The 13,148-nt window shown below is 36.2% G+C and overlaps 1 protein-coding gene across 1 annotated transcript; it reads left to right on the plus strand.

The window, feature by feature from the left end:
- Positions 1-891: 891 nt before the first annotated feature.
- On the plus strand, positions 892-10,123 carry LOC121407047 (CAP-Gly domain-containing linker protein 2-like). Its single transcript, XM_041597961.1, has 7 exons — positions 892-1,117; positions 1,828-2,077; positions 2,843-3,107; positions 3,436-3,550; positions 4,896-4,940; positions 7,885-8,137; positions 8,621-10,123. The coding sequence occupies exons 1-7, from the start codon at positions 1,061-1,063 to the stop codon at positions 8,641-8,643; spliced, it is 1,008 nt and encodes a 335-aa protein (XP_041453895.1). The 5' UTR covers positions 892-1,060; the 3' UTR covers positions 8,644-10,123.
- Positions 10,124-13,148: the final 3,025 nt, after the last annotated feature.

The raw sequence follows: 13,148 nt of genomic DNA on the forward strand, positions 1-13,148 counted from the left end.
TTAGGTCATACCTGGCAATTGAGCGCGCTTCGCGCGCCCACTAAGTGACTCAAATTTTTTTGTTGGCGCCCTGCTCTGTTTTCCACCAACGAGTACTGAGAGCTAGCATGCACTTACCAATATCAAACTTCCAGTAAATGGAGTCCCTTTTAGAGGATAGATTAATAAAAAAATCAGCCAATCTATGCCCCTATGCGCTCTCATTAATTATAAATATTTTCAAGATCACAAAATCACGCTGAAAATTTAATCAAAATCAAATTAGGAAAGTTATGAGGCTTTAAAATTCGCTTATTTTTCACAAAGTAGTTATACACCCCGGGTGCACAATCCGATATTCATAATAAAGTGACAGACTCGATGATGTCCGTCACTCACTATCGATTTGTTTCTTATTGTTTGAATTATACACTACTGAGATTTTACAGATTTAACAATAAGGGCCCAACCACAAATAATGCCACGTACATGTACGTTCAGGAGGGAAAAAAAAGTTCTTTTCACTTGACAATGAGGACAAAAGAAATAGTAAGTGATGGGTAATGTCGTCAGTGCCCTCAATCGCATACCGACAAGACTTTTAATATAATTGTTTAGTGAAATTAAGCGAAATTTTAAAAAAAATCATAATTTAACATCCGATTTTGATGAAATTTTCAGTATTATTTTTCTTTTGTTGGGGTGGAGTATTACTTTTTTTTTTTACAAATACAGAACAATTATATAAAACAGAATATTAGATAGAAGCAGTATCCCTGATCCCTAAAAGGTCATTGATCACTTAACAATAGTAAGTTGAGCGTGAGGATGAACTTCAATCTTCTCGACCTGTGGGCCTGTAATGAAGTAAGACTTGATCAAAGACTACACATGAGAAGGCTGCAAAATCGATCTCACTGCATGGCGTACAGTCGACATAGCAACTAACGAAGTCGTCTGCACGTTGACATTTGAGAGGGTTTGGAAATGGAAGTATATAGGGGCGAAGATTAATATTTTCGAAGAGAGGATGTATCCCGGGGATGTATTCCTTAATCTCTGATATAAATATTGCAGGACAATGAATAGCTCTTCTTCAAGATCTTCTTCGGTGAAGAAACCTTGCAGAAAGAAAAAGGTTAGACTTGTAGACAAAATAAATTATAATTTAATATTCTCTTTCGAATTCGATTTTGAAGTTTACACTTTGGGACACTGCAGGCTGCGTAACTTTTTTTATTTCCGTGGCTTATACACAGTTTACAATGTCGTCTGACATCTGTTGAATTCGATTTAGAATGATTGATAAAGTTAATTCTATATTTTGCTGAAACTATAATATGGCATGAGGATATAATAAGGATAATGATACAAATAATGATAATAGGCCTTATAAGTTATGATAATAATTACTATAATAATAATGATAATAATGATAATAATGTCACTGATGATGGTAATGATGATGATGATGATAATAATATTGATAATAATAATGATAATATAATAATCATAATGATGATAATAGTGATGACAATATTGATAGTAATAATGATAATGATGATAATAGTGATGATAATAATACTATTGATAGTATTAGTAATAATGATGGTGATAATCAAAATAATGATAATGATGATGATGATAATTAATGATGAAAATGATGATGATGATACACAGAGTGCATTCTTATGCACTTATTTTATTTTGAGTCAGATTTTGATGGAAATCTCAATGTTTAATATTACTATTAAAATCATATGTTCTTTAACATTGAGCATACAAAAAATATTGTAAAATAATTCACACTCATTTTTCTTTTTCTTCATGCGGTGTTATTTTATCCAGCCTAGTTACCATGCCAACCCTGCCTACCACAGCGGCTTCTTCTGTCACTGTTCGTCTTGCCGATCCTTTCATCATCTCTTTGTAAAAGACATTGATGTGGTGGGTAAAGTCTGTGCCACTGTCAGGGATAAATCAAGCCTTCAGCTGAGCAACGAAGCCTTCCTGGATAGGTTCAGAGAGACCCAGCTCAACACAAAACCCAACTGGATCAAACTGGGCGATCGAGTCACAGCTAAGGGCAAGTATAAGGGTGAGTGTAAATAGGGGATTTTCCAAGCAAAGTTGTGGGAAAATTGATGAAATCATAAATATCTCTTTTCCAATCAAACAAACTCGGTTTGTACAGAGTCTGACATTGCTTTCCTACATCATCAAAAATATTTTATATTTGATGATGTAGGAAAATTGGTGGAAGGAAGAATATATGGAATTCTTAAAGATTTATTCAAATTGAATGTAAAAATAAGTGGAAAATTGTAGAGAGGATTGACAAATCTATGAAAAGGAATTATTATTACTATTATTATTGCTGTTTATGTTTGTATACTGTGCCTTTTCTAGAATTGCACAATCACTTACACCAAGAATAATCTTAAGGCAAAAATTGACAGCTTACAATCCAAGAATCCTTTTAAATATTCTGAAACTCAGATTGAAATTGAAGTCTCTTTCTTTAAAGATTAATGAAAACAAAGTATGCAGGATTTATTGATATATTGAACCCGTGCAAGAAATAGCATTAGGATGCTGGGGTGAAGTCAAATAATTTGCAGTGACTTAGTCATCAGGCCATCTTCTGTCTGATCCAGATGACAATATTTGCAAAGGTTGTCCTGGTAGTTTCAATTTCATAGCAGCTATTATACCCTGTTAACTGTCCACCAGCAATGATCAATGCTAAGCAGTTTAATTAATATATTTATCAATTTGATTCATTAATTATTCTTCATAAAGAGACGTCCAATCAAGCACATTATGATGTAGCTCTCCTCCTTCGACTTGTTCCTTTCGTCAGGTATTGTGAAGTATATTGGTCCTCTTGATGATCAAGTGGTATCCCCACCTACGTACGTAGGAATCCAGCTTGATGACCCAGTGGGATTGCATTGCGGCATCATCAATGGCAAGCGCTACTTTGAAACGCCAAAAGGGCGTGGCTTGATGGTGAAGTACGAAGAGGTGTCCAAGAGGAAACCTGCCGATAAGTGCCCCCCTATCCAGGGGAACACCATGTTTCCAAGCTACGAGCCAGGCAAATACACACGTCTTTGGGCCAATAGGTAAGATATACAGACACTGTCGCTTCAAGTGATCATGATGTTTATGTTAATTCCAACAGCAACATTCAACTCAAGTATGTTTTGTTTTCACTGTAATGTTGAGTAAATGGTCCAAGAATGCAGTTGTATTTTAATTTTAATGTTCAACATATTTCAATGAAAATTTTGTGAAGTATTTTGAGGGTTGCATGAATATTGTAAATATAATTGGTAAATGCTACAAAAAAAGTAATAAAAAAAAGGTTTTTATTTTGAGGTAGTGATGTTGTGGCAACATTCAATCAATTTGCAGATATATTTTAAGTCTTAATTTTCAATCTCTTCATAGTGATGTAGGTTCACCGGTGAATCAGACTGAAGAGTGGAAAGAAAGAGGAAGAGCTAAATCTGCACCACCAAAACAAAGTGAAGCAGAAGAAAGAGCGTCACTGAATGCTCAACAGGTCAGTGTTTATTTGAGATTTTGCAGGAGGAAGGGGTGCTTTTGAGAGGAAGAGAGAAAAAAATAAAGAGGGAGAGAACAAGCGCTTGACAAGGGACAGAGAGAGAGGAGAGCGGTTAGAATGCTTGGAAAGAGAGATTGAAAGAGGGGCTAAAAGATTGCATGAACTAAGAGAGAGAGAGATGATATGAGATGAGAGTGGATATGAATGGCGAATACGACTTGGCAAGATGGAGAGAAAAAGGATGACATAACATTTGCTCCTGCGACAATTGGTCCGGGCTTAATTTTGTAAAATTTAGGGTTCGGGTGAGGTTTGCAAAAGGGTTTTATGTTTGGTTTAGGAGAAGGTACAGTGTTAAACCAAGGGTTGAAGTTGGTCACTCTATTAGTGTGGAATTTAGAGGAGAGCGATTGTCGCTGTAGCAAATGTAGTGGAACCAGAAATACAATAGAGAGAGCAATAAGGGATAAATTGAGATGATGAATTCTGGTCTAATACAAGAAACATATAACATGTTATATAGTTAGAGCATAGTCATATAACCAATTTTATAATACAATTCCTCTTGCTAGCTTGAAGTTTCATAGGTGCTCAGCTTATATACATATATTCAGTCTGCATGGCACCCACCTACCTAGCTCATGGCTAATAATAGAAGGTACATAGAGTAGTAAGTAATGTGCATGTTACAGTCATGTGGGCCCTGTGATATATTAGATATGGTCAATCTTACCATTGCAAGCTGTGTACTAAAGAATTACTATTTTATTTGTGTCTAAGATCGACTGTAACTGTATGTTGCAGGGCTCTGTGTCTCTCTCTAAATATATATATATATGTCAGGGGCGGATCCAGGATTTTCCAAGGGGGTGGGGCACATTTTCCCTAGGAAAAATTTGACAAGCAAAAAGTTTTCAACCTAAAATGAAGGACATTTCATCCCGCATAAAAAAAAATTGACAAGCAAAAAAAAAGTCTTCCCTTTTATAGGGGGGGGGGACTCACTTATGTTTTAACATCATTTTTACATTACAAAGTTTAATTATGCCTCTCAAAGGGGGCAAGGGCCGGCTGTGCCCCCTGGATCCGCCAGTGATATATGTCTATGGTATAGAGGGAATGCAGTACATGTATAATATTAGTATATACAGAATAGATAAACAGCTAACGATCGACTCTATCTATTCATGTGACAGAGCTAGCCCTGGATATAGTATATAGAATGTAGTAAAACTTGAGAGTACATAGAATAATTTGATAACTTTGTTGTAGTCTGGTTTGCTGTCTCCTAAGTCTTTTCTTAACCATTCACCTTATTTCTTGATGCCTGTGCATGATGTAGTCTTGGTCTAGAGCCAAGTGGAGGATTAGCTTGATGTTCAAATTGGTAAGCTTCCCACAAACCATAATAATCCATTTCCTCATGATATGCGAAACTAACCTAACTGATCTTTATTTACAGTAATCATATTAAAAATCGTTACACCTTTCCTTTCTTATCTACCACATTCTATGTTTGCTGTTCAATCTAAAAAGAGGCAAATTCAGGATTTAGAAAAGAGGATGCACAAGAGTGTTTATTTAATTATCTGACAAGACTCCCCCCAAAAAAAATGAGGTGGGAGGGGTTCACAAGATGGATTGGCACTTCTCTGAAGGGGGGAGGGGGTCACTATGTAATGAAATTCTGTGATATGTAACTTTTGATTATGTAACATTGTATAGTTTTTGTCTCACCTGCTTCGCAGGTGAGACTATAGGCGCCGCTTTTCCGATGGCGGCGGCGACGGCGGCGGCGGCGGTGTCAACATCAAATCTTAACCTGAGGTTAAGTTTTTGAAATGACATCATAACTTAGAAAGTATATGGACCTAGTTCATGAAACTTGGCCATAAGGTTAATCAAGTATTACTGAACATCCTATTAGAGTTTCATGTCACATGACCAAGGTCAAAGGTCATTTAGGGTCAATGAACTTAGACCATGTTGGAGGAATCAACATCGAAATCTTAACCTGAGGTTAAGTTTTTGAAATGTCATCATAACTTAGAAAATATAGACCTATTTCATGAAACTTGGACATAAGGTTAATCAAGTATCACTGAACATCCTGCATGAGTTTCACGTCACATGACCAAGGTCAAAGGTCATTTAGGGTCAATGAACTTTGGCCGAATTGGGGATATCTGTTGAATTCCCATCATAACTTTGAAAGTTTATGGATCTGATTCATGAAACTTGGACATAATAGTAATCAAGCATCACTGAATATTTTGTGCAAGTTTCAGGTCTCATGATTAAGGTCAAAGGTCATTTAGGGTCAATGAACTTTGGCCGAATCGGGGGTATCTGTTGAATTACCATCATAACTTTGAATGTTTATTAGTCTAGTTCATTAAACTTGGACATATGAGTAATCAAATATCACTGAACATCCTGTACGCATTTCAGGTCACATGACCAAGGTCAAAGGTCAATGAACTTTGGCCGAATTGGGTGTATCTGTTGAATTACCATCGTAACTTTGAAAATTTATGGATCTGATTCATGAAACTTGTACATAAGAGTAATCAAGTATCACTGAACATCCTGTGCGAGTTTCAGGTCACATGATCAAGGTCAAAGGTCATGTAAGGTCAATGAACTTTGGCTATGTTGGGGTTTTTTGTTGAATAACCATCATACCTCTGTAAGTTTATTGGTCTCGTTCATAAAAAGTGGACATAAGAGTAACCATGTATCACTGAACATCTTGTGTGAGTTAGAGTAGTATTCAAAGTCAGCACTGCTGCTATATTGAACCGCGTGATGCAGGTGAGACGGCCAGAGGCATTCCACTTGTTTGGTAAGGCATTAATCCTCAGTACCAGGTCCTTCGGAGAGGACCTTAAGCCATCGGTCCTCTGGTTGCTTGCTTACAAGCATTCATGCTTTCTTAGCAATCAGGTAAAAAATCACCACCATTTAACTGTGACCTCTGTTTCTATTGTTATGAAAAAAAATCACATATTTCTAATGTTAACATATGCTAATTGCTATTGCAGAGAAATGCCCCCCCCCTTCAAATACACACCCACAACTATCTCCGCCTGGGCAGAGATGCCAGCATCTCTGTCAATATCAGTGAAATACTGTGTTTTGAATGATAGGCTAAAGTGCACTGTTACTATGGTAACTGAAGCAATGACAAGCTTTGTGAACCATGCCCTTTACAACCACCATCACCTCCACCCTTGCATATAAACTTCCTATACATTATTTGATTTGAATCAATCATGTTTTTATTTTTCCATTTAACAAAACATATCAGAAAGAGCATTATTATGAATTTCCCAAACAATGTACCGACTGAGCAAGTTAAAAAGAAGGCCTGAAGGCAATAGCTGACGGTAGTTTAGTCTGTTTTGAAGTTTTGAAGTTCGGGTAGACATACTAATGCTCAAACAAAATGATGTGTATTATTTTGGTTTACAAGTGAGTGATGTGATCCTTGTTTGATAAATCATGGGCCCAAACCATGATCATCACTGGTCATAAGTGGAATTACATTTCAGGCAAAATCACTGCCTTGTCACATGCATGCACATAACCAATCATTTGATAAGGATCCAACTTGCTGATACTCTATATTGTGTTCATGTGGATGGATCTGCTGAAAGGACAGAACATCACTGCTCCTCATTTTCCGAAAGGGGCATTCCAAATTATTCAGGATTTTTTTTTTAGCATAAGAATATGATACCTGTTAGAGATTGAGGATTAGACAATGAAAACAAGAACAAGTAATGGAGTGTCACAAAGGCCAAAGAATTAAGTGAAATATATAATTTGATTCGCAACAGACTGAGAGGTATGAAATGTTATGAAAATTCAGTTTTGTATGCATTTTTAGATACAAGTACTTTTCAGATGGTTTACTCTAAATGTATGCTCCCTGACATTCTCTCCCTTCATGCACTGAGAGGGGCCTTGAATGTATTCAGGACCCCCCCCCCAAAAAAAGAAGATAATTCAGAGTTATCTGATTTTCCACCTCTCATAGTAAGCAAACTTATAATTCAAAGTCACTATGGAAACATGGTGAACACTTGCAATTAGATATTTCAAAATTCATTGCCCTTAAATTGAATGAAATTTCTGATAAGAACCTTCTTTTACCACAAAAAAGCTATCTGTAAAAAGTGGAAACCATCAAGGAACTATTTGCTTATTCAGCCTGTGAATCTGCAGCTTGCACCACCTTAATTAGAGATTGCACAAGAAGGTCAATTACACTAGTATCAAGCCTGAATCAGTATGAATAAAGTTTTATTTCTTTTTATTTGATTTAGGATGACAAAGGCACCCAGAGGAATCGGCCAGACCAACTCCCACCAAAGGTCCTCCAGAAGATCTCGGACTGGAAGAAGGGGCTCAAGGGGGATGAGAAAGAGGCAGATCAGCTGGCCCAGACCCTCAAAAAACTACACCTGGCCCAGGAGAAGGGGCGGAGAGAGCTAGAGGAAGAAAGAGAGAAAGAAGAGAGAGAAAAGGCGAGGTTGGAAAGAGAGAAAGGGAGAGGAAAAGATTGGAAGGGGAGTAACAGTAGGTGGTTTCAAACCGCCTCGATCACAAGAATCCCTGTTAAATTACGAGAACTTTTTTAGGTTGAAAATACCCATTAATTTATTCCTGCATTCACACCGCCCTGAACCATACCCTTTGGGATAAGTTCCTGAAGTTACGAGCATGCGCAGTATGGTCTGATAAACAGGCAAGGCGCGAGATTCAAAATCACTAGCCCAGCAGCCACCCACAGCTCCCGCGCCCAACGACACGTACGCTGGGCTAAAAGTTCCCGTAATTTGCTTTCACATCGCCAAAATACCTGCGACCTTGGAAAAATCCCCGCGAAAGTTCTCGTAATTTCGCCAAGTACCTACTATTTAGCGGGTATTTTCTTTCGGGGAAATTACGCGTAGTTTGCTTTCACATTACCAAAATACCTGGTATTTTCTGATCGGGGTAAATTTCCCGATCAGAGAATACCTGGAACTGACGAACTTCGAGGCGGTCTGAAACCACCTATTAAGAATTGCTATATAAAATAAGATGTAAAAGCTGAAGATCAAGAAGATATTGAACTAGAAGCGGTCGAGGGGACAAGAAAGATGCCAAGAAGTTGCTTCAGTCCATCAAGAAATAATACTTGGCACAGGAGGTGGTGGAGGGAAGAGAGATGGAGGAGAGAAAGACAGAAAGAAGAAAGGGAGATGAAGAGATCAGAAGCATCGGGGGATGAAAAATAGTTGCTACAAAGCAAAGTACAAAAGCTGGTGATGAGGAAGTTCTTGCAGGAGAAGAGGTTCAAGGACATATGAGAGATGTGAAGTAGTTGTCTTGGTCAAGAAATAGCACTAGGAAGGAGTAGAGAGAGATGGAGGAGACAGAGAGAAAAAGGGAGCGAGAAAAACAAAGTAGGAAACAGATGAAGGAGAGGAAATAAAAGCAGTGATTAGACAAGGATGACAAAGTAGAACTGTGGGCAGGAGAAGAATAAAGGATGCTCAGTGGATGTGGGAGAGTGAGGTATAGAAATAAAGTATACTACAAATGCGAGAAGAAAATCATTTCCCTGTCATGGCCAAGTTATTTTTTTTAACCATTGCCAAACTAAATTGTGCCATATTTTTATTTGTGTCATGTAATTAATTTTTATTTTTTACAAAACTATGCATCTTAGAATTGAAGACTACGCATCACCTGGGGGTGAAAATCCTATTTGTTGCTGCAGTGAGGATTTTCAATTTTCTCCCCTCTTGTTACGCAAAATTAATTTTTCAGGTACATGTATATCCATTGCGTTATTCAGTATTAAAACTTTAGTTGCATTAATTATCTTACGGGTTTTATGTCACCTTGTTATTTCAGGTTAAATGATTTTCTTAATTTTTTTTTAAAGATGGTTCTGTACCAGTACCTGTATTCGAATTATCAGTGTCTGAAGCTTCGGTGGAAATGGAGTTTCATATGAGAACTATTGTATTAGTTTTACCCAACCATATGGTCATAATATTGATAGTTGAACTTTACATACATACATATCAGGGGCAGAGGAACGGTTTAGAAAGTGGGGAGGGGGGGGGGGGGACTGAGCCGAAAGTGGGGGTGGCTGACCATACAAAATTCACAATCAGATGTTCATTTTCACGTTTTTGTACTTGGTTTTGGAAAAAATGGGGGACCTGAAGCCCCCCCCCCCCCGTTCCACGGCCCCTGAGTATCTCGTGACTGGGCTGATAAAATCTTTTATCTCAAAATTTGAATATTTTGATGACAGCTCAGAATGAACTAGATTTTAGAGTTATAACATGGGTAGCAACCTTATGTTGCCTAAAATTTTTTTACAGGTAATTACAATCTACTATGACTGGAGTTATTCCTTTCTTCATTTTGCCATTTTTTTGTGTGCCAGATTTATGATCATATACCAACAGAGAGATGTGTATTGTAATTACTAATGCTGTTTTCTAGTAAAAAAAAAATCTATGCACTTTATAAAACCTTGTGTGCCTTGGGTTACTTAACTGAAATATGAATATGAGCTAGATGTATATATATTTTATACATTATTGTGTAAATAAAGATTGAATAATTTTGAACTGCTATGTCTGATTAATTGCTTTCCATTTTCCTCTGTATATTTTGTTATTGTATATTCTTCTTTCCTCTTTATCATAATTAAATTGCAGTCAATTATACTTGGAAAGATCCAAATTAGAGTGACATGACTAGTAAGAAAAGAAGATAAGAGGAAAACATCTTAAGATTCTCACTGGAAGACAAATCATCATGACTCATCAGTAGCACCATTCACTGTGCTTCATGAAACCAATAGCATTAAATTTCTTAAAGGGATGGTCCAGGCTGGAGATATTTTTATCTCAATAAATAGAGTAAAATTCACACAGGAAAATGCTGAACATTTGATCAAAATCGGCTAACAAATAAAGTTATGGCATTTTAAATATTTGCATTATTCCGGTGAAACAGGCATGAATATTCATTAGGTGGGCTGATAATGTCATATCCCCACCTGTTCATTTGTATGAATTGGGTTTATTCAACATTTTTCTATCAAGAACTAAAACATTGGATTGACAACTGGTTAATTGCATTAGTTATTTATTGCTGTGACTTATTTCATCATAATGGAGACACATCATTTACGCATGTATGAAAAAATGAAACAATTATTTCATGAAATAACATTAAAAAAAAGCAAAGTGGGTATGTGATCAGCTCACCTAGTGAATATTTGTGACGATGTGTACATATTTGACAAAATGATGATAAACCTTCGTCTTTTGTTATCCGATTTTGATGAAATTTTCAGCTATTTGCTCTGTGAATTTTACTCTATTTATTTAGGTTTAAATATTTTCAGCCCGGACCATCTCTTTAAAAGGGAAAGATGTCAGCTTCTCCTCCAATGTGATCACTCACATTCCAGTAACAAACAGGGGGTGTACTGAGCCTTGTTGCATAGAAATTAACATCATGATAATTAACTTTGCCATTCAATTGAAACTTCCATGAAATGCTTGATTCTGATTGGCTGTTGAGCATTGTCACCTTGGTAATAACCATTTGATGGCAAAATTACAGTAGTAACTTTTATGCAATGGAGCCATTGAGTCAAACTTGTTTTCAGACAGAATTTTCATCTATAACTGATAATTGGTTCTATTGATCACAAACACTTCTTCAAAAGAGCAAAACTGTACTCTTTGTTTTTCTTGTTAAAGTGAGGTCTGGATTTGAACACATGATCTTATGGTTGTCAGTCTTGCACACATCTAGGCCCCGTCTTACAAAGAGTTGCGATTGATCCGATCAATCACAAATATGGAAAGCCAGCAAAGTCAACATGTAAAATACGTTTGTTCAAAAAAATTCTTGATGTGAATGTATATCCATAAATTCATTGATTTCTTGACAGTTCGGTGTATTCTCCTTTGTTTACGAAGGACATTTTGCAAATTTACTGTAGAAAAAAGTATGACACTGATGGATTTCCATGGAGTTATGATTGATTGGATCAATCGTAACTCTTTGTAAGACAGGGCCCTGAATGCACATAACATTGAGACATTGGCAATAGAGATTCTGCACAGGAGAAAATTAAGGAATATTGCTTTCTTTCACCAGAAATGACCACGGAGGAAAATCTTATCTAAGGACAAGATTCTCAAAGAAAAATCTTGACCAGGGATGATGACCTTGTAGGAAAAGAAAATCGCATCCTGGAGACTTGCTGGAGACTAGAAAAATCAAGTCAAACAGTCTTTTTTCCCCAGGACTCGGACAAGAGACATTGTGATGACATCATAGAGAAATGCCTTTGACAAGCAGAGATTTGAGAAGCAAGTTTGTTTCTACTTGCCCCTAAATCCATTTTCTACAAGATTACAATCCCTGGTCAACCCTTGTTATTTATTTCTGATAGACAGCTCTTAAATTTTTTGCTAATATTGATGCTACTGGTAGATGGAAAACTGATTAACTGAAGGTCCTGTATTTGAGCCCTGATTTCTCCATTCAAATTGAATTTTTTGCTCTTACACAAATATTAATTCAACAGTTAATTTAATCAGGTGCTTATATGTTAGTGTTTGTTACCAGCCAAGGGTGAAAATATTGGAGAAAAGTTCACAATTCAACTATTGTTGGGGTAAACTTGGGCAAAGTTGACAAACAGACTGATTTCACACAAATGATAAATAATAACAAATTATAATTCATAATCTTTTCTATTACATCTCTATACACAGTAAAATATTGCATGAAAGTATAAACATTTATAAAGTTGACTATCTGTACATTGGAAAGAGGTATTGAAGACACATCCTTGCCTTTACTTGGCCTTTTTTTTCCTTCAAAAGGAAAAGTTCACCCTGACAAACAAAAAGTTTTTTGAAAAATAACATGGAAAATAATAGATATGTTGGTGATGGTTTGAGGAAAATCCATAACAGATTCAGAAAGTTATTAAATTTTAAGTTTTTGATTTGTAATGTCATATATGAGCGACTGCCCCATATGCTGTGTAATGAAAAATGCAAAAATTTTAAAATGTTTGATACATTTTCTTCAAACCTTCAGCGATGAATTTCATATTTTTATTTTTACAATAAACTTTTAATCAGGGTGATCTTCCTCTTAAACACACATCACAGTTGCTAATTCTCAACTGATTATTGCAAAACATTATGAGGAGTTTTCTAAACTTAATCTACATTTTTGTAAGCAGAAGGAAATATTAAGCCTATGGTAGTAACCCCCTAAATGAAAAAAAATAATAAAAAAGTGTCTTGCTTACATTACCTGTGGAGGCAGGCACTATATATATCCCTCAAGAATTTTTCACTTCTTGCAGTGGCGGATCCAGTAGCAATATATAAATGTTTTGCATAGGAAAGTGAATACTTTATTTGTCCTTAAAATTTAAATTCTTGTGACAAAAATCACCTTCATTCTTGAGTGAAGACCTTTTTTGTGTGTTTTTTAATGCTTCTCAAAATTTTAATAGGAAAAATGCCCCCTGGAAAATCCT

Source organism: Lytechinus variegatus, chromosome 2 (genome assembly GCF_018143015.1).
Source record: "Lytechinus variegatus isolate NC3 chromosome 2, Lvar_3.0, whole genome shotgun sequence".
NCBI lineage: Eukaryota > Metazoa > Echinodermata > Echinoidea > Temnopleuroida > Toxopneustidae > Lytechinus > Lytechinus variegatus.

What these genes read in the sequence shown, in the direction of transcription:
- LOC121407047 (XM_041597961.1), top strand. Translation starts at nt 1,061, where the DNA reads ATGAATAGCTCTTCTTCAAGATCTTCTTCGGTGAAGAAACCTTGCAGA. An exon ending in ACACGTCTTTGGGCCAATAG is followed by an intron (nt 3,108 to 3,435) that starts GTAAGATATACA and finishes ATCTCTTCATAG; the next exon opens with TGATGTAGGTTCACCGGTGA. An exon ending in AGATTGGAAGGGGAGTAACA is followed by an intron (nt 8,138 to 8,620) that starts GTAGGTGGTTTC and finishes TGAAACCACCTA; the next exon opens with TTAAGAATTGCTATATAAAA.